At 39.1% G+C, this 22469-nt stretch overlaps 1 protein-coding gene across 1 annotated transcript in view; it reads left to right on the top strand.

Annotated features, from left to right (window-relative positions):
• The window catches only part of NTRK2 (neurotrophic receptor tyrosine kinase 2), a 312980-nt gene that overhangs the window by 72981 nt on the left and 217530 nt on the right, over positions 1 to 22469 (top strand). The window contains exon 15 of the mRNA XM_023763642.1: positions 4131 to 4230. Within this exon, the coding sequence (XP_023619410.1) occupies positions 4131 to 4230 (100 nt within the window). The remainder of the gene's footprint in view (positions 1 to 4130; positions 4231 to 22469) is intronic.

Here is a 22469-nt window from a genome sequence, read left to right as displayed (position 1 = left end):
CAGTAGGCAACATGGTCAGTATTTTTCATAGCTGTATCCCTAGTCACTAGAATAATTCCTGGTACCAAGAAGCTACTCAATGAAAATTAGGCTGATTAGATTCATGTGAATACTATAGACTGGGTTGCCAATCAGAGAGATTGGAAGTGGGGTGATAAGTTAGGGGTCTGGTACGGTAATACAAAGATAGTGTGATGTGTATTTAAACCAGGGCTATGGCAGAGAGAATGGGAGGCTCAAAATATGCACACCCAGTCTATGGAGACACACACACACACACACGCACACACACACACACACACATTTCCACTGATGACTCTATGCATTACATTGAAACAGCAGGACAGCAGGACAAATGCTGTGATCAGTCAACTGTAGAATGCTTTCAACTTCTGCCTTGTGCAATCATTTCAGTTTTTATTCTAGCTCCCAACCACTTAATGTTTTTGATTTGAGAAAGTTGTTTGTGTCCATAGGAATTTGAGAGTATGTGTTAAGCCCACAGGTGTGTAGGTATTCCAGTTACTAAAAATGATGTTAACTGCAGTTTTCTCTTTTGAATCCAAATGATAAATTTAAGCTCCTCACTGGCATATCTCAGTGATGTTTGAACTGTCTACAGGAGGGTCACTGGAAGGCAAGATCAGTTAAAATAATCTGTATTAAGTCTCTACATTTATGACTCTACCTGAGGCCCCTGGAAATATATCTGAGGGGTATAAGACAATATTTTCAGAATTTAAAAGAAAATTTAAATTTATGGGGGGGTCCGGGTTATATATATATATATATATATATATATAGATATATAGATATCTTTTCCCGGGCGATCACGGGGGCGGGGGGGAGTGAGAGGGAGAGGGGGAGATTATTCAATTAGAAGAAAAGTTTCAGAGCCACTAGCTGATGCAAAAGTTAAAGTTGTCAGAGCACTTGGAAGACAGCCCCAAACACTCACCTTTCTGTTCCAAGTGCTCCCATGAAACTTGCTGGGTTTCTGGAGGAGGGCAACTCCTTGTTTTATGCTACGAGATATCCTCAGATAAAAATGAACCAACCAGCCAGCCAACCAACCAAACTACAAAACACCAACCAACCATCCAACCCAACCACCCAAACAAACCAACTCACCCCTATTTGTCCCCATATAAAGACCATACCCACCCCAACACAATCACAGTACATTTTCAGTCTGTTTTTATCAAACCATTTTTTGAGGAAATGATTCTCATTTTCAAGAGAATCTTTGTTTATTAAAGGATTCTTTACATTTAAAGCTGCTTTAATAGGTCTAAGTATTTGTTGGCAGACCATTAACTACTTTTCAGGTGTAAAACCCCTTCTCTGCAGGTTGAATTAAGTGTTCTTTAATAATGCAGAGAAGGCAGTGCAGGTATTCCTATTTGCATGGACAAATGAGGAAATGGAGGCTTGGGGAAGTGAAGGCTCTGATCTAGTTCTTACAGCTGGTAAAGTCAAAGTGTTCTGCAAACAGGACTCAGATCTCCTGAATGCCATTCAAGTACTTTCCAAAGTGATAAGAGACTACTGTGGGACTTCAGAGAGGTCCTGGGACTCAGGGCTAGTCCTCCAACCTTTCCCCATCCCAGGTTCCTTATCGGTAAAATAGTTTGAATTTGTTTCTTTAGGTATTCTCCTTCTACCCACAGAAGTCTGGACATAGTAATAGGGTAGAGAAACCTAGAGCTAAAATACTATGATCTCTTTCCCATGAAAATGTTAGAAATAAAGATTAAAAACGAACAAACAACCACATCCAAACTAATTAGGCAAATCGAGGGAAATGATCTTGGTTAGAACAAGTTGATCCAAACTAGCTTTTTAGGAATCATTACCATGTTGTTTGTATATAGATTGTAGAGAGAGTTTAGTGTATATTTAGACATTTGCAAAAGCTTTTTGTGAGAGAGCCACTCACAGCTCAAGTACCAGCGAAGAGAATTATCACACCTTTGCCAAGTGCTTGGCATGTGCTTTTTTCTGTGCTTTGTGACTTATTGAATGCTGTCCCCATCTGACATCAGAGAAGGTGCTGTGGAGGATTAGCCATGTGTTTTTATTATCCCGTCTTCACTTCCAGCCACATGCTTAGGAGCGGCAGTATAGTGGATAAATTATAGGGTTTATACTTGGGCAGACTTTCGTTCAAATCCCAAGCTTCAAAGGTGTGATCTTGGGCTGCTTATTAAATTTTTCCTGAATCTATTTTATCATTATTATGATCATCATGGTAGCTGACATAAGAAGCTGGGTGAAAAAAAAGGTGAAGGGATTAAGCAAAAACAACAACAACTATGTATGATAACTAGCAAGAAAGGGGTAGGGAGTAGGTAAAAGCGGGCAAAGGGGGACAAATGGGGACGGAGAGAGACTTTACTTTGGATGATGGGTGCATGCTGCAGTGTGGAGATGATGTTTTGTTGAGTTGTACACTTGAAATCTATATGGTTTAGTTAACCAATGTCACCCAATGAACTCAATAAAAATGATAGCTGACATTCATTTAGTATCTATTGTAAAAGATATTGTTCCAAGCCCATTATCTGCATTAACTCACTGAGGATTTACAGCTTGCAAAGTGGAATTATTATATTCCCTCTTTACACATCAAGATCATGAGATTCTGAAAGGTTAAGTAATTTTGAAGTCATAAAACTAATAAATGGTAAATATAAATTTTAAACTCAGGAAGAACCCATATTCTTAATCTTCTCACTGTGAGGATGTATCAGTTAGGATAAGCTATGCTGCAGTAACAAGAATTCCCAAATCTTAGTGGCTTGAAGCAACAAAGGTTTAATTCTTGTTTCAGTACATGTATTGGCAGGAAGTTCTTGCAGCCTCATCCTGATTGCAAGACTAGTCTGACAAGCAGCCACCTTTTGGGAAGTTAGCATTTACTATGGCAGAGGTGAAGAGAGCAGTAGAGCAGAGTTTCTCAACATTGGCACTATTGACATTGTTATTGTCGATGACTAAATCATTGTTGTGGTGGTGAGATGATGTTCTACGTACTTAGGATGTTTTTGCAGCATCCCTGGCCTCAGCTCACTAGATGCTTTCCCATAGTTGTAACAACCCCAATTTTCCAAATGTCCCATGGGTGCAACATTCTCCCTGTTTGAGAACCACTGCCTTAGCCTAAGATCTTGCAGCAGCAATGAAATCAGTTGCCTTGACAACAAATATTTGCCAATCCTGGTTTAGAGAATCAAACTTTTCTTGGCAGCAGGGCCTTGGGGTGAGCAGTAGGAATGGAAGGAGATACACAGCCCTGCATCCATCTTTGTTTCTAAAATGTTACTGTGCATTTTGTTAGCATCATGCACTTGTGCCTCTGTGATCTCCAGCTTAGGGGTGAGACAGGATTCACATAGAATTTACTCTCTGCATTTACTCTCTCAACTTATAGAATCCACATCTTGCAATTACATTTTTAAATTAAAAAACACCTTTGAATTGATCTCTATCATACATATAGAGAAGTGTACACATCATAAGTCTACAACCTAATGAGCTTTCACAAGTTGACTCACCCACAAGTGCCATATTGCTCTTTTCCAGGCCCACTCAGTGCTCCAGAGGACCCTGACTTCTAAGAGCAACAATAGCCAACTTAAAACATATTTTTATTATAAACATTTTCAAATAGGCATAACAGTTGAAAGAACAGTAAAATGAATCTCATTATATCTTTCACCAACTTCAAATATTATCAGTATTTTTTTTATTCATGTTTCATTCTTCTATTCTCCAGGTTGGTAGATAGGTAGGTAGATGGGAAGAGATAGAGATATATCTAATATTATATTTCAATATAGATATATTATATATATGTGTGCATATATCTGTTGTATATCTATATCTCTACATAATTTCAATTATATATGCATTTTATAACTTTTAACTTCTGTTTTCTCATTTAAAAATAGAAATAATAATACATACATCATCGTAGGGTTGTTGAGAATTAAGTGAATTGATATACATACAGTTCTTAGAAGAGCAAGTAGTAAGCATTGTATGAATATTAATTGTCATCATCATCATCATCTGGATATTGGAAACTAATTAGCAAGGCCATAACTGTCCTCCCTTCCTGTCTCTAGGTTTATGCTGTGGTGGTAATTGCATCTGTAGTGGGATTTTGTCTGCTGGTAATGCTGTTTCTGCTAAAGTTGGCAAGACACTCCAAGTTTGGCATGAAAGGTAAGAAGGGTTGTGTTTATTTTACTTCTTATGTGGAATCATTTTTGGCTTATGACTAATGCTAATTACCACTAAAGAAGGAAGCAGCTAGATTTACGATCACTAGTTTTTAAGGCTGAAAAAATAGCAACAAGGATATGATTCTACAAACCAAGACAGCGCAAAATAATGTTGATTACTCAGCACTACCTACTTTCCAATGAGGACAGTTGTCCCAGAAGACATAAGACTGGTTTCTTGAGTATCAAGTGACTAATAATGATATAGGCAAATAGTGCCCAAGTTTCCCTTTTGCATCAGAAAGGAAGGCAAGGCTTGGTGTAAGTAGGCTAATTATGGTCATGTGTATTGTGTGCAGAAAGGTTCTCCTGGTCATTTTGACTTCCAGATCTTCCGTGGTGCTGTGACTGCTTTTTCAGAATCTCATCTTTTGGAAGTTGAACAGCATTGGGAAGCAAAGTAACAGCCATTTAGTAGTACATCATTGCTTTGTGAATGAGTGACTTCTTTTTTGAAGTGGAAAAATTCAGAGTGCGCGATTAAAAATTAGAGTCTATGTTGCCCAAGAATAGATCACTGGTCTCATTTAGCAGGCTGAAAATTAATTTTAGGGGGAAAACTTGTTTAAATGTTCCTGTGGTAGGCAAGAGTGTTAGTGGTTTAAGAGCATTTGCTTTGAAGTTTAAACTTACACTAGTATATTGACTAATATATTATTGTTGAGTTTTGTGTGGTCTCATAAATCGCCACGAGCTTGGGAAAGCTGTGAAGACGGTTTAGTGGTGTCTTAGTTGCTTTGGAGAGAAGGTCTGGTGGGTTTTCTTGATCTGTATGGCTTATTACAACTACCATTGATGTTGCTTGTTTACTTGGAAGGGAATGATTAAGTAGCAGGAAGTTGCCTAGCGTCCCCTGGCCTCTGACGTGGATCAGATCTGTTTCTGAAGTTTTCTCCTCTCCCTCTGCTGGTGCCCATCACCAAGATTCCTAAACCCAAAGTGAAGGGGAGGAGTAGTGGTAACCTGGGACTTAAACCCCTCAAACCTCCTCCTGACACCCTTTGGCCTGCTGACCCTTGACATTTCCTTTGGAGGAAGAAAGATCTGCCATTCTCTAATTATAACTAAGTCTTGGGAGAGGAACTACACTACAGTGATTTTAATTAATCCTATGGTGGTAGCTCACAAACTGGACTTTGCATCAGAAACTCCTGCAGGGCTTGTGAAACAGGTTTCTGGGCCACCCCGAGAGTTTCTGATTTAACAGGTCTGCAGTGGGCCCAGAATGGGCATTTCTAGCACTTCGCAAGGGACGCCGATGCTGCCGTTGCCTGAGCATCTAGGAAGAATCACTGTTCCCTGGGATACACGTGGGCTACCAGGTCTCGTTGTGAGTGTGACAGGAAGCAGGAGAGGTACTGCAAACCAAACTACCCCACTGCTTTGCAGACCTTCCTGGGTCCCCATGTGCCTGGGCCCAGGCCAGGCTTCTGCTCTCTGCATGTCGGCCACCTCCCATAGCATTTTGCTTTCCTCATTCTGATCAGGAGCTTCCTCTCCTTAGAGGCACTTGGAATGGATGTCCCCAAGCATCCATTTTTTACCTAGAGAGGCAGACTCTGGCTCTATCCCTTTCCCACCTTAAGAGTGTAGTTTGAGATCTTTCCAGCTCATGGGTCTTCAGGGAGAGGATCTGTCTAGGCCTTTCTGGGAGCTCAGCAAAGGCTTTGAAAACTCCTCCCTACCCCGACTTTGTGTTAGGAAAACTACCGATTGAATGATCTGTGAAAGTTAGCATATTCTCTGTAGCTCAGATGGAGGAGAGTTTGGTTCAGAGAAGACTGAGTTCATACAGAGACTCTGGCACTAAGACGGAAACAGTATTTTATTTGGGTAATTTGGGGCGATTACTGCTAAGGCACCTACATTTTCCACATGTAACCTAAGGGTATTCTTAATGAATTGCAAGAAAAATTTTGCTCAACCTTGTCAGAGAGCCACTAAACGACTTCCTTCAGGCAGTATGCTTAACTCTCTTATTTCTAAACATAAATTAAATACTTTAAAAAATTGTCTTGGAGACTCACATTCTTGTTTAGAATAACTACTTTTTCTATTTTTAGCTACATGTCTATCCGTGCCATGGTTTGAACAAAACAGACCTGCATTGAGGTTACGGTTTTATTAGTCAGATGCTGAGTTGATAATTTTGGGGGAATCTAGTAGATGAGGCTCATGCAATGAGGGCAAATGAAATTGCATAAAAAGTGGTGTTTAAAAATTCATGTAAGCTAATGTACTTTAAATGCTATTAGGGCTGCGATTACTGCTGAAAAAACATATGTCTGAAAAAGGGCAGAATATGTAAAAACACTATCATACTTCCTGAAAAAGCTAGGAAATATGTCAGTTGTGATTTCTGAGTTTCAAGGTAAGAAATGTGTGTAGCCTTGGCCAGAACCAATGTCTTGTTTCCATGTGAGAGGCCACTGGCTCACATGCAGGTGAGCTATTCCAAATGTAATTCTCACCCTCATAAGCTCTCTGGGGAGATTCTGCCCCCCATTCATATTCCCTGTCCTGGAGGCAGAGTGAGACTGAAAAGGGCGGCCAGCCCACCCATAGGCATTTACAGCTTTTTACCCATCCCCAGCATTGCACACTTCAGTCTTAAGTATTGACTGTTTCTTTTTTTAAATATGTATTTTTACTTATTTGGGAGAGGGAGAGAGAGAGAGAAACATCAATGATGAGAGAGAAGCATTGATTGGCTGCCTCCTACATGCTCCCTACTGGGGATCAAGCTCACAACCCTGGAATATCCTTTAACCTCCTGGTTCATAGATCGATGTTCAACCCCTGAGCCACACCTGCCAGGCAAGCATTGACTGTTTCTGTGATTATAAACTACAATTTAATACTGTTAAAGGCCTAGGGCAGTGGTTGGGTTGGCAAACTGCGGCTCGGCAAACCGCGGCTCACGAGCCACATGCGGCTCTTTGGCCCCTTGAGTGTGGCTCTTCCACAAAATACCGGCTCTTCCACAAAATACCGACTTCTGTGCATGGGCCACAAAGTTTCAATCGCACTGTACGTGCGCGTCCGCATTTGGTATTTTGTGGAAGACCAACACTCAAGGGGCCAAAGAGCCGCATGTGGCTCGCGAGCTGCGGTTTGCCGACCACGGGCCTAGGGTAATACAACCGGAAACCTCTTAAAAACCACACTGTGGCTGAATACAGGGCCACTCTAGCTTTATGGATTGACCTGAGAACCCAAACATTATTGATGGCCTTCCTTCCATGGGAGGGTGATCTGTAAACTTCATAGGTTTTCTCTCTGTTCTGTCGATTTACCATGACCAGATGCTGATGGTGCCATCTAGAGCAGGAGGGCAGACTGAGCTCTGTGGTGACAACATTCCTACTGGTCTTGTTCATCATTCCTTATCCGGTGCCAGGCCCAAAGTTGGCACCTAGTAAATATTGACTGAATGAATGATCACAGAGAATTTTTAGCTTCATCCATTTCAGTTTGGTATTTGGGAAAGAGTTAATATTTGGAGTGTAGCTCATCTGTGAATGGGTAAAGAGAGATCTTGGATCTTTGCTAAGTTTCTGAAGGGGTGAAAGCCCTACTCACTTTTTGTTTTCACTTATTCCAGATAAGTAGTGGCCATCCAAGGAGGTCATTTTGTCTCACGTTTTCTCAGACTATTTTAAACAATTACTGCTGTTTAAGTTGGAGGGTTCTCCATTTTTCCATGAACATCTTCAATTTCTGCCTTTGTGAATGCACAGCCTCAGAATATGTGTCTTTGTCCATCTCTGAATTCAGCTGAAGTGATAGGTGGTGGCTCCTATCTGCACGTTAACCTAGAACTTATCTTTCATTATCACTTGATGTATTTTAAACTACTTGTTGCTAGTGACCAAGGGACTACCGGCCTGTTTCAATAATGATGTCGAGAGGCAGAATTTACCCCAGTGCATTTTACCATGCTCACTTCTGTGCCTTTACCACCTTATTGCTTTTTGGTCAACTATCTAGTTATCATAATTGCAGAAGCCCCATATACAGCCCTTCTGTTAGTGCTTGGCCATCTGTAGTGAGGTCATTCTATGTGTGCTCACTATGGATGCATAAAATGTATAACACATGTATTTAAATCTATATCTGTATTGATATCCTTGCATGTAAAGGCATAAGTTTATCCCTTTTCTTTTAAGGCTGCCTGTGATTTATTTTCGTTTTAATTTCCACTGAAATAGGCCAGAAAGGCTTTCTAGAGCAGCTTTATTGCCCAAGGAACAGGCAGGCAACCAGGCCTTTGAATGCTCTCATTTGTGTTTAGCTCTCACTTGCTTTCTGGCTCTTTCCTCACTGAAGATGTTGAAATGCCCATGACGGGGAAATGGAAGCATCTGGGGGCCCAGGGGCTGTGTGTCTTCCAAGAGTGCTCCATGTTGGGAGCCCTGCCTGATGGTGTTGATGGTGTGCAGGGCTGGAAAAAACACAAGGGAGCCAGGAAGGTGGAGGGAGCTTGGCACCCCTCACAGTGGTAAGAATAGTTTTGGCCATAGGCTTAGAGTTCCTTGCATTTTGTGATGGAAATCCACCTATGATATTTCCTCCTGGGTATTGATGCATCCTTTGTCCTTCTAGAGCAGTGGTTCTCATCCTTCCTAATGCCGGGACCCTTTAATACAGTTACTCAAGTGTGGTGACCCCCAACCATAAAATTATTTTCGTTGCTACTTCATAACTGTAATTTTGCTACTGTTATGAATCATAATGTAAATATCTGATATGCAGGATGTATTTTCATTGTTACAAATTGAACACAATTAAAGCATAGTGATTAATCACAAAAACAATATGTAATTATATATGTGTTTTCTGATGGTCTTAGGCGACTGCTGTGAAAGGGTCGTTCGACCCCCAAAGAGGTCGCGGCCCACAGGTTGAGAACTGCTGTTCTAGAGCAAACATCTAAGGGACTCTAAGGGATCCTGCAAGAGGTACTGGAGCAGGAAGGCTTTCTTTCATTCCACGTTCAGCCTCCATATTCCCTTTGCATTCATTCCTGCTATTTGAGCTGGAGATATTTCCTACTAGTAACTGACCAAACAAGTACACAGCCTAAGAATGCAGAGCCAGGTTTTCTTGAGTCCAGATTCAAGGCCAAGAGTTTAAGTTTCTCCTCTTATAAATGATCTTCTAAATGTCTTTCAACAGAAACCAAAAATATGGTGATTTAAAAATAGTCATAAACATACTGGGGCCAAAGCTACAGAGGTTGAAGGTTAAAGCCTTTTCTACGAGCTGAAAACAATCCTGGAAAGTTTAGGAGGTTGAGTTTAACAGATATTTGGATGGACTTTTAAAAGAGGAAAAATGTGACCGAAAGCCAGAAACAGTTGTAGAAACATCTGTAAGGACAAACTATTTTCCATATGCTGCCCCCCAATCTCCACCCCACTATTTTTTTAAAGACAAATAACATTAAGAAATTGTAAGAGTAATACATGAATCAATTCTTGTTTTTCACAATTTCAAGCACTTTGGAAATAGAGCTAAAAGTGGAGGTTTCTCTTCACCTTCCTCTCTCATACCACTTCTGCTCTTAAGGGTAAACTTTTTGAATAATCTAGAATGTGTATATTATATAAGCAAGAAAATATATATCTTCCTTTATTATGTAGATAATAAAATATATTCAGTTTTGGTTCCATAAAGAAATTAAAATACCAATCTTGTCTGCATCTTTTTTAAAAAACTTTTTTATCGAATTTTCTGGGGTGACATTGCTTAATAAAATTATATAGGTTTCAGGTGTACAATCCTATAATACATCATTTGTGTATTGTATTGTGTTCGCTACCCCAAGTCAAGTCTCCTTCCATCACCATGTCTGCATCTTTTTAAGAGAACCGGTTTGCCTTGTAGATATTTCCATGTCAGCACCAAGGTATGTACTGCATTTTATTTAAGAGTAATTCTGAGTAGTCTGGTGCCTGGCTACTTGGGTCTGGAACCTGGCTGTGTCCATTACAAGCTGTGTGACTTAGAGCAAGTCTCTTATCCTCTCTTACAGTTTTATCTGTAATGGGGCGATAATTGTATCCACCTCATAAAGTTTGATAAGACAAACTGAATTTATGTGTGAAAAGCACTAGTATTCAGTAATTACTACACAAATGTTGGTTATTATTATTGTTGATAAATTGTGATTTATTTTCTTTCTATAATGAAAATTTTACATTTAATCAAGTTTACAGAAAGCTATTTCAAATAATACTTTACAATTAAGATAGAAACTTGGAAATGGATTGCTGAGAGAAATGTGTGTATATTTTAAATGTTGATAGATTACCTAGTAAAAATGCTTCATTAATTTATACTCCCACCAACAGTATTTTTTGTTTATATTTTCATCCATATTGGATATTATCAATCTTTTATATTTTTTCCAAGTGAATTAAAATGATATTGATTAATAATAAGGTTAATAAGTTAATCATCTTTATTATGTGAAGAATAAGAAATGTTTATTTTTACTTGTCAATTTATAGACATTTTATAAACTATATATATATTGATCAGTCTTTTATTGGTTACATATGTTGTTCACATTTTCTTTTATTCTTGACTTTTTGAAATAGTGTCTTTTGGCAAACAAAAACATTTACCTCAGTGTAGAAGCAAATCTGTCCATTTTTTTTAATCTTAGTTTTTGTGTCTTGCTCATTAGGAAGGCCTTTCCAAACCTATGGTGGTAAATATACTTTTAAATATTTCCTTTACCAGTTTTACTCTGTGTGTACTTTTAAACTTAGATCTTTAATGTTTTTAAAAAATTTTTAAAATTTGGTGTGAAGTACTGTCTTTTCTGGAGCTATATGGAGTAAGGATATTTGAATGACATTTTTCAGAGAGACCAACAGTATTATTTTAACTTTTTGGAATTAGAAAGCCACTAATAAAAAGAAAAATAAATCTTGAAGTACTTAGCAATTAACTCTTTTGTACAATAAGTATTGAGTGTTGTTGGTTCTCTCTGATAATGTGGGAATGTAACCCTCACAGAAACAGGTTTTCACAGGAACCATTCTTTTACTGCCCTTCCCCCAGCTTCAGATTGACCTCACAGTATATCTTAGTTCTCTCTTTGTAGAAAAGAAAAATTTTAAATAATATTCAAATCCTCAGAAATTTCAGAAAAGACATCATTTGAAAGAGTTGTTCAGTAATTTGATAAATTGGAAATTTATCAAAATAAAAGAATTGGTGCAAGCATTTCTTTCCTGTCATTTGGAATTGTTATAAAAAGAGTTCTTGCCATATGTTTTGAGGAAGGGAGGGGAGTTTGAGGATCTACCTTCCAAAGTCTTTTACGTCTTTTAGGACAACATTTGGGTTATGTCTGTATGAGGGCAAAACATGTGCATTCTTTGCAGCATCTTGAAAAGGAAGATAGAACTTTCAGGAACTGGCCAGATCACCTAAGATTGGAAATAGAAGAAGCAGCTTTTCTGCCCTTAGTCTTGCAAGTGCACTGACCTTGAACTTCAAAAATTACTGGTCTTATGTGGACATCCCACAAGCCCAGTGTGATTCAGGGGAGAGCCCAGGTTTGTTTGCCTTTAATGTAGAAATTGCTCTCAGTGATTTTTTTAGGGGCTTTCCACACTACTAGTTTCACTAAAAGGTAAAGGATTCCTTAAGAAATTAGATTTTGTATTTAAAAAGTCAGGGAAAATGGTTACCCTTCTTTATTCTCCATAAATCCTGTAGTGAACTCACTTTGACTTCCTTACACAGATCATGGTGTATTTTAAAAAGGATTTCCCAAATTGGAACACCTGCTGGTTTTCTTCTTTTTCTTCTCTCTTTCTTATTTGATTATAACCTTCCATTTTTTCCCTTGCCATTTTGTCCTTCCACATCTCTCTGCTTCCTAGTTTTACATTCTTTCTTCTCTCTTTTGGTTTTCTTCCTCCGTATTCCTAGCATCTGATGTTGGTGGACAAGCTTTTCAGAATTTATAAAGAACACAGATAACTTGGCTTAAATTCTAACATATGCTCTGATTTTATCTTACTTTATTTTGGACAAGAATATTGAATGACTGTGGGAATAAACTTAGCTCTAAATCAGCAAAATTGTCATGTGGTGATTCAGAATTTAGCCTGTTTAAATACTTCACATCCTTCATGTTTGTGCGATGTTAACTCTTAAGTCTTCAAACCTAGGAGCCTGTAGCTATCTAACATTGGGGACTTATGAATCAGATAAGCTTGTGTTCAAATCCCAGATCTCCAGTTAAACATATTTTTGGGCAAATTTTGAAACTCTCTAAATCTTATATTCTACTTTGGTTAAATGAGGCAATAATAGCCATCTCTTGGGTGATTATAAGAATTAAATCAGTGCTTAGCTTAGTGCATGGCTCATTGAACTAATTCCATGAGAGGTAGTTATTTTTCAGATTTATATTATAGTAATACACTATTAAGGAAAAGAGTATGGGGAGAGTCTTGTTTGAATTTACACTGAGTCTGAATTTCAGAAAAATGTCCCAAATGTATCTAGTGCTGATCATTTCCTGAAACAATTATCTAATTCCTAAGAGTTGCAGAATGGTGTTCATGGTGTTTGTTTGTTTGTTGTTTTGTTTTTTAATTCAGTCATTTCTACTGCATACTGGCTTCTGTTAAAACAAAACAAAAGAAAAACAAAAATAAGAGCAACCTGATCTCCACCAAAGATTTCAACTTTTTTTTTTTTAGTTTTATCTGGACAACCCTTCCTTGAGGCTGTGGATGTTTGGTGTCCAGCTGCCTAATTGAGGTTATGGGGTTACAGAAAAGATGTATATGTTACTATATCAAAATATTATTGTATTTTATAAATTAATTTTTGTTTGTCTCAAAATTATTGAGCAAAGATATTGTTGGAATTCTTTTTTTCCTTATCACATTGATTAATCATTAAGTAAATATAATAAACCTAATTGCTTTAGAATTATGTCCCTCATCTCTGTGATTATTGGTAGAATCAAAGATAGTGAGAACTGGCAGGGAGCTCAGGAATCATCCAGAGCCTTTATTGTAGGTCTGAGGACATTGGAGCCACAGAGCTTCAATGACTTGCCTAAGGCTATGTCTCTGCTTTGTGGCAGATCCAGGGCTGGAAGCCAGGCCTCATGACTCCAGATATAATGTTTTATGCTGTGAGACTAAGAAATGTAAGAATAAATGAAATTTATTTCCACACCAAATTCACTGCTTTAGCACTAGTTCATATTGCCATTGGATGTCGCTAACATATATTTCCACGGGTATATGTTGCTATTGGATGCTACTCTGTGCTCCTCAAATCTGGGGCATATGTCATCAGTGGTGATAAGATGGCTTCAGGAGATACTCAGGGCTTTCATCTTTAATTCTGATGGTTCTATATTTAATTTAATATTTACTAGAAAAAAAGTGTACCCAGAACATCATACCTTTGGTTTAATGATACTGTTATTTAGGATAAGGATTAAGTTAAATAATAAAATACAGAAAAGTGTTGAGTAAATAATTTTAACTTAAACTTTAAAAAGATTATTTGAATAGGACTATCCTAAGGCACTGGAAATTTAATACTAAAGAGAACAAAGACGTAGGATGAAATTCTAAAGCAATTAGGTTTATTATACCTACTTAATGCTGAATCATTGTGATAAGGAAAAATAGGAGAATTCCCACAATGTCTTTGCTCAATGATTTTGAGACACACAAAATAACAGCCTCGTGACACTTAAACTCCAGGGGAGAGGAGAGGCAAAAAGATGGAGGAAGAAATATAGATGTAATCAACAGGTCATGACAAATGCTATAAATAAAATGAATAAAGGTAAGAAGAGAATAGTGAGTTCTGTTATTTTTAAATAGTTAATAAAGGCCTATGTGATAAGATGGTATTTGAACTAAGAAGAAGGCAGTGAGGAAGTGAGCATGCTTATATCTGAGGGAACAGCATTCCTGGCAGAGGAAACAGCAAATGCAAGGGCATGGAGGCTGGGAGAAGCTCTGCATGTTGAAGGAACAGCAGAGGCCAGGGTGGCTGAAGCAGAGTGAGGGATGGGAGTGGGGGGAGCAGGAGGAGAGATCAGAGAAGTGACAGAAATGCATATCCTATAGAGACTTACAGACCTTTATAAGGCTTCTCTAAATGAAGGGTACTTGGATAAGGCATAAACTGTGAAAGTATATATACAGAACTTAAATGTGGACAACACTGATGTATTAATGTACCGAATTGATTTCTGATAACAAAAGATGACTGGGGAAAAAGGTATCTTTGGAGGACTAGGGTAGAGAAGTTCATGATACAGGTATATGGAGAAAATTTCTTTTTTCTTTTTTTTTTTTATTTTTCGCTAAAAGTATTACAAAGGGTATTACATAAGTGTCCTTTTTTTCCCCCCCACCCTTGACAAGCCCCTGCCCTCCCTTACCCCCCAGTGTCTTATGTCCATTAGTTATGGTTATATGGATGCATACAAGTCCTTCGGTTGATCTCTTACTCCCCTCCCTCCTGTCCCCCAACCCTCCCTGGCCTTCCCACTGCAGTTCAACAATCAGTTTGAGGCAGCTCTGCCACTGTATTTATTATTGTTCAAAAGTTTGTAATGGTCTTAATTATCCATGAAAGAGTGAGATCATGTGGTATTTTTCCTTCATTGACTGGCTTGTTTCACTTAGCATAATGCTCTTATGGAGAAAATTTCAGTTCAGATTCATGATCAGCTTTACTTCAGCAGTATGATCCCCAGCCTCTCCGCATGCGTACACACACACACACACACACACACACACACACACTCACAACACCAGCCCAAAATGATGGTTTGAAAAGTATGTTGGTCAAACACATTTTTCCCCAGCATCACACACTCAAAGAATGCTATGGTTGATAGTGATCACATGACCATGCCAGGGGTAGGACCCAGGGTTTGAGTTATGTCTCTAGTTTTTCTTATCATTCTTCTCATCTTCACTCTGATTCCTTTTATGTAGCCCAGTTCATTTCAAAAGCTAGGTCATTAGAGTATAGTTAATTTTGTGGCTGATATAATTTGAGTCCGATTCTTCTCATTTTTTTGATATCTCAGTTGCTATTGAGAGAAAAGCACCACTCTTTGAAAACTCAAATGATGCATTTTCAGAGTGATCCAAGATATTGTGGGAACTCTGGTTTTCCTCATAAGTATGATTACATGTTAAGTAGAGCCCATGTTCTCTGTGCATGGTGCTCCCTTTGGCTTGAAAGACAGGGCTAGAACATAAGGAAAGGCTGGGAGTTTCTGAAGTGGTGCAATTCTGGAGAGGAAGCAAGCACTTGATTTTTCTGCTTATTATCCTCCTGACAGATTACTAATAGTGCTTTGCCATCTTGTGGTCTGGATTAGTTGACTTTCTTGAATCACCATGATATGAGAGTGGGGAGGATTTAATTATTCTATGAGCAGACATTCACAACTCCTTAAATGCATTTTTCTATCTTTATGATTCACCCCCTTCTTATTTTCTCTCTGTTTGGGGATGTATTTAATTGACTGCCACATTTGGGGAGCTTCTCTCCTCTTCCTTCTTCCTTCCCCAGCCACACGTCCCTGTCCACTGGCCCCCGGAGAGCACTCTGCATCCTTCCCCCATAAGACCTGGGAACTGGGTCCTTTCCAAATCTTCACTGTTGTCAGGTAGACCTTCCTCCTTATGAAGTGCTAGTAATACATATTTATTCTAGTCTATTTTCTTACGTATCACCTAATATGCTTATGGGTTAGCAAATTCAAAGAAACTAAATCGGGTATTATCGGAAAAAAACATACTTGAAAAGATAGATCTGCCGTGTACAGACTTCCATAATGAAAACCTAGAAATGGAAAACAGTTATCCATAGTTTTGGATAATTCCAATTATTTACATGGATTCTTTGACAATATTAATTTTGGTTTGACATCCTTATTTTCCCTCTATTCAGCATTTTAGACTCCATATCAGATTCTCATTGATTCCAAAAGTTTTCAATTATGGAACAATGCATGGCAAAGCAGAGAATTATCATCAGACTCTGAATTCTCAAAATTAGAATATGCCAAGAGTAGGAGATGCCAAGTCTGAGTAGCTTCATTTTAGCCCTGACTTTATCAAATGTTTCACCTTGACATGATAGTTCATTGCAAATATTTTACAATTGGTAGTTGAGAATTTTGTATTTTGTTTGAGGAATACCATCATTCTTAGGCTAAAATCTTTTTTGCTCCAACCCCTCCCTAAATCCATTCATCTCCTGAGCTCCTAAGGTGTTCTGAGAGTTTCTAAAACACTAAACATCCTCCTCCCCTTAGTGGCAACCACCAATACTTGCTTATTTAAAATTGGAACTTAGTCCAGTCCATGTGAATCAGTGGTTGAGCATTGACTTATGAACCAGCAGGTCATGGTTGGATCCCTGATCAGGGCACATGCCCGGGTTGCAGGCTCCATCCCTAGTAGGGACGTGCAGGAGGCAGCCTATCAATGAATCTCTCTTATTATTGATGTTTCTATCTCTTCCTTTCCCTTCCTCTCTGAAAATCAATAGAAATATATTTAAAAAATAAAATTGGAACTTAAATCTAGGTGCAAAAGCTCAAGGTGCCCGTTAATTGTCAGTGTTATGTCTGTTTGGGCCCCTCAGAAATTCTTCATGAATTTTGCTTTACTGTATCTAGTTATACAGTGGTTTAGGGTATGCTTTCCTGTTCCAGTTCTAGTCTTTCAGATGTACTGACATAATCGCCATAAACTATAATTGCCAAATTATAAACATTATTGGAAGTTTTTTAAAAGAGGTGTTTAAAACCATTCACCACCCTAACAAATTCATTATTTTGATATTTCATGTTTCTGTAGACATTTTAAATAATGCATGAGTTAATCCAGTCTGCCTACCCAATTGGCTGTCTCTAGTGAGTCTCTATTATCTGAAATCTTAGTCAGCATTCCCCTTCTGCAGATAAGGACATAGAGCTATAAGAAATTATATTTTTAAATTACAGGAATTAATTCGATTAAAGCAGAGTCTTGAATATGTACGATACATCTATCGTATAGATGCATATATCACACAACTTAATTTAAATAACATCCCAGAATCTCTGAGCGGTGTGGATGGTTAAATGAATATGCATGTGTGAAGGAGCCCAGGAGTTGTCTGTGCCAGCTTTTCTCTTGGTATTTAAGGGGTTGGCCACCGATCTCTCCCAATCGCTTCCATCTGAGCAGTGGCTGTGTCCTCTATTAGAGACTGGCACAACTTTCTTCAGCAGAAAACCACAGCTGTAATCGGTTGAAGTGCTCATTTTTTGATGCCTGAGGGCAAACCTTCAAAATTGAATTTTACACTCCTAGGAAATAGGTATTTCAAACTTGTCTTTTGTAAATTACTAAAGAAAAATGCATATATTACAGTTAAACATACATCATTTGGTGATGGACCAACTCCAATGATCGGAAGGCAGACCTGACACAGATAGGTTTCCATGAAATTCTCTTGATTAATGTTGTAAATGTGATTATGTCTGTGCTCCGCTCAGCTTCCCTCAAGCTCCCTTACTGGTTCTGTGTGCTGATCCCGGCTTCTGTGTGCATTTTCTCCTAAGGGCTGGCACCTGGAACCTTCTTCAGAGGGCAAGCCGTGAACTAGTGGAGCTCCTGCCCTACACCAACACACACACACACACACACACACACACACACACACACACACACACACACGCACACACATCCACACAATACACATACAGCTGGAGGTGAATGGGGGTTAAGTACCCTCCACCCTCTTCTCTCAACCCCTCCTTGGCAGCTGGCACACTAGTGTAGAAGCAGAAATGCTCACTCCCGTGCCTGTAGGCTGGACCAACTCTTTGGAATGATTGACAGGATCTCTACAAGATCTGTGGTGTAATTTGCACTGCAGAGCTCCCTGCGGATCAGGCTGAGAGTGAGGCTTCACTTGAAAATGCAGTTTTGCTTGGCTTCTTCTATTTCCTCTTCCTACTTCCCTCTCTCCTGTGAGTCCTTCTTTAATAAATCACTTGCCATGAGCACTGCTCTCTGGGCCCACTTCTGGGCAACTGACCTATGACAGTTCTTTCTGTAGGAGCTCTAAGGAATTAAATATATTACTTGATGCTTTTTAATCAGTATGTTTAAAACGATTTTTATCTCTTGTTTGCTAATTTGGGCTACATATGAGAAAGTGGATGATCCTAAAATTTAATTTAAAAATTAAGCTAGATATAGATTATAGTTGCCACCTATTGAGGGAAGTGGCACTGTGTGCCACATCCTTGAAACATTTTCTCTGATTTTCATAAAAACCCTGCATTGTAACACTGAGCTCATTGACGTCCAGAGACATTTACTATTGTGTCCAAATCACAGAGCTAGTAATTGGCAGAACCACAATTTATATCCAGATAGTTCTGGTTTTAATGCTTTAGCTTTACCAACTGCTGCCCTGCTGACTCTCTTTCCTTCTTGGTGTATTAAAATATATATTTCTAGATGCTATCAAAGGTGCATCCCAACATCAAAGTTCATAACCTACTAACATTGGAAGAGACTGTCTCTTTATTAAGAAATAACAAAATACATCACTAGACATCAAACTTAACTCACCAGAATGGGAGTGATTGAAATAATTTCTAAAAACATTTGAGTTAAGTCATATCACTTTGTTGTGTAGAGAGAGATCTTTGTCCAGTTTGTGAGAGAATCTGGATAGTTCATAGGAAAACAAAATCGTGGAGAAGGTGCAAACAAGGAAGGGAGTAGGGAATGTGCATTGGGAGGGTGGGGATTTCTCCCTCTGGGGTGGTCATGCTCAGTCCCATGACTGTATTGTACTGGGATGCTGTGTAGAAAATGACTTTCTCCTGCCTCTAAATGGACCACAGCATCCTGAAAACCTGAACTCATCTCACAGGAGTCATCAGCGTCTTACATGGAGTACCCTTAAAGAAAAGAGGAGGGGTAATGGGTTGGGTTCTGTTTGAATTATTGATTGCAAAACAAGCCCTCCACATGTGAAAATTTCAGCAAGAATACATGAAAACCACACCAGTGACCATTCAAGTTCCTGTAAGGTGATGTCACCACTTCCTAGTACTGCAGACAATACTGTTTTTTCTTTCTGGAGTGTTGTTCACCCATCCCTTTGCCTGGTTGTTTCTTGCCTATCTTTTAAAGATAAACCTCAGGCATCACCTCTTCCAGAAAGCCTCCTCTGATAGCCTCGGGTTGGACAAAGTCCCTTTTTTGTAGACTTTTAATACCATGAGTAATCATCCAGAAAAAATGCTTAGCTTATCATATTGAAAGAATATGCTTTACCTGTTAATCTTCCCATTAATCTGAAAGCTCCTCGAAGTCAACAGTTCTGTTCTGTTCTCTCTATGTCTCCAGTACTTGGTAATGTGCAAGGCAGAGTTAACTCTCAGTAAATGTCTTTTTTTTTTTTTAACTGAACTGAAGTACAAGGACAGAAGAAGGCACCATGTCTTTTTGGTATTCATGGTTTATTCTTATACATTGTTTCAAAGCCATTCAGGAGGCTTGGGTAGAAGAATTACTGAAGAATTAGAAGGCACTGGGAATATTTAGTCGGGCTTTTGGAGCAAGAGGATCTTGAAGAGAGGGGAACGTCCAGGAGGCTTAGAGAAGTTTGGTAGACAGATGCCATTTGAGGGCCACTTGGAAATGTAGTTTAAGAGGTGAGAATATGGGAAGAGAACACCCTCTGAATTGATAAAGGATAAAATGGAGCTTGCATTTGAGCCAAAACAAGGAAGTCGGAGGAGTGTAGACTCAGGTTGGACTCTACATTCTGAAAGGTTCTTTTTCTGTGAGTTTCATTATCCATAAAATGGGCATAACCGCACCAATTTCAGAGAGGACTTCTGGGGATAACCAAAAGGTTAATAAGATAGTGCCCAGCAGATATTGTGCTTCATAAAGTTTACCTCCATACCTTCTCAGTGATCTTTTGTCTTTGGTTGTAAGGTCATTAATTAGCTGGGAAGGATAGCAATGTGGGAAGAGAAAGTGTAACAGTGGTCATGCATCCAATTCTTTGTTCTTCTGATAAACATATTACTGAGCATATACAATGTGCCAGACACATAAAATAAGTATGTGTACATCACTTACACAGATAATACATTAATAAATGACATCTAAGTGGATGGTAAGGCAGTAAATAATCTAAATAGCCGCGCACAAGAGGGGACTGATTCATTCTGTCTAAAAAAATCAGGGAGTACTTCACAGAGGAGTCAACCTTCAAAAGAGGCTTGGGAGGATGAGGAGAAATTCACCACATAGATGAGATGAAGAAGGAGGCACCTATCAAGGCAGAGAGGTTCATGTTGGGCTTGTTTGGATATTGCTGGGGTGGAGATGTAAGAGGACAGTGGTGGGAGATGATGATGGTGAGATGGACAAGGGCCAGGATGCAAAGGGCCTTCCTGCCATGCTGTGGAGTTTGGAATTGGTCCTGAGGACACAGCAGAGCCACTGCATTTGGAAATTGATAAGGAAGTCAGTGAGAGGCAGGGTTAGGACATCTAAATGTGAAGTGTGATTATGTTTATGGTGATTTCTTGGCTCCTGCCAAGCCTTTTTCACTTTCTTGATTTTTCTATTTATGTTGGAAGTGATTAATAAAGCTGTTCATTTGATTTATAATAACATTACTAATTTTTTAAAAATTCTGGTCTCATGGTCTTCATTTTGTTTTAATGGACTATAAATCCTTGAGTGTTCATGCTTATTAAATAACTAATGTGGGATTCATTCATTCTTTCAACAAATATTTACTGAGAAACTGCTCTGGGCCAGCCTGTAATAGACCCTGAGGGCAGAGCGAGTCCTTACTTTGTGGAGCTTCCATTGCAATGGGGGAGACAGACAATAGATTGATAAATGTATAAGGTGGGGGAGAATATAGTCCTGGGTGGAGGAGGTGAGGGGAGTCCTAACTTAGGGAAGTGGTCCCCCTACCTGACTTCTGTGAGGAGGACGGGTAGAAGTCCTTATTCAGCAAACTTGAAATGTTGTTCTTTCATTGTTGTCTGTAATCTTCTTGGAATCCAATAGGTAGTAGTGTCTGTTTTCTCTCTCTCAGAATGACAGCATGGAAACTGCATCTGCCATCAGTCATTGGGCACATCTGCAGTCAGTCGTGGGGAATGAAATATTCTGCCCTGTGTCTAGTCCTTTTCCTGGGGTTTCCCCAGAAGGATTACGATATCTATTTTCCAATCTGGAAACCAGAGAATTTGATTTGAGAATAATAGCATCTACTTTTCCCCCCTTCATTCCAAAAAAGAACACTTAGCTCTGTGATTATTTTCTACTGTGATTATTTCTCTGTGATGTAGTTCCTACTCTGTGCCAGGTGCTGTGCTAAGTACTTTGCATATGTGATCTCCCCTGGTTCCTTAACACAGCTCTGTGATATTTGTATCTTTATCTTTATATTTGAAACGGGGACCATGAATGAGACCCAGGGAGAGAATTCTCTTGCCTGAGTCCCTGTTTCTCTAACAGGTAAAGTCAGATTTGACTCAGGACGGTCATGCCCCCTCTCTCTGGCCTGGCCTCATTCCTGCCATTGTTTATTCTCTGTGACCTTTTCCATATCAATATTTCCCTTCTCTCCTTCATTCATTTGGCAAATGTCATCTGTTAGGACTGACCACAGACAAACACAGCCTGGGGGCCAGCCCTTGGAAGAGAATATTCAGATGTGAGTGGATGGGACAAGACACAGGTCCAGTTTTGCAACTTGTGAAGTTAGAAAAGAGGCTGGTGGCCTCCTCTCCATCGTAGTTTTTGGTAAGATGAATGCTTTCTTATCCAGCCCTCGAGGGATGTGGATTAACCACTCCTCTGAATCTGAAAGGCCAAGGTGGGCTAGCAGCTCTGTGCCTGGTGCTTTGTATAATTTGTCTCACTCTGTCCTATCAATAGCACCATCTGGTAGATGCCATTGACTCCTTCTACACCTGAAGAAACTGGAAGCTCAGAGAAGTTGTGTGACTTATCCAAGGCCACAATGCTTGTTTCCGGGGGGTCTAATTTAAACACAACAGCTTGGGCTCCAGCATTCAAAATCTTTGTGTCAGAGCTCTCTTTC

This window comes from Myotis lucifugus, unplaced genomic scaffold (genome assembly GCF_000147115.1).
Source record: "Myotis lucifugus unplaced genomic scaffold, Myoluc2.0 scaffold_295, whole genome shotgun sequence".
NCBI lineage: Eukaryota > Metazoa > Chordata > Mammalia > Chiroptera > Vespertilionidae > Myotis > Myotis lucifugus.
The sequence above is the reverse complement of the archived record's forward strand: the minus strand, read 5'-3'. Positions and strand labels throughout refer to the sequence as shown.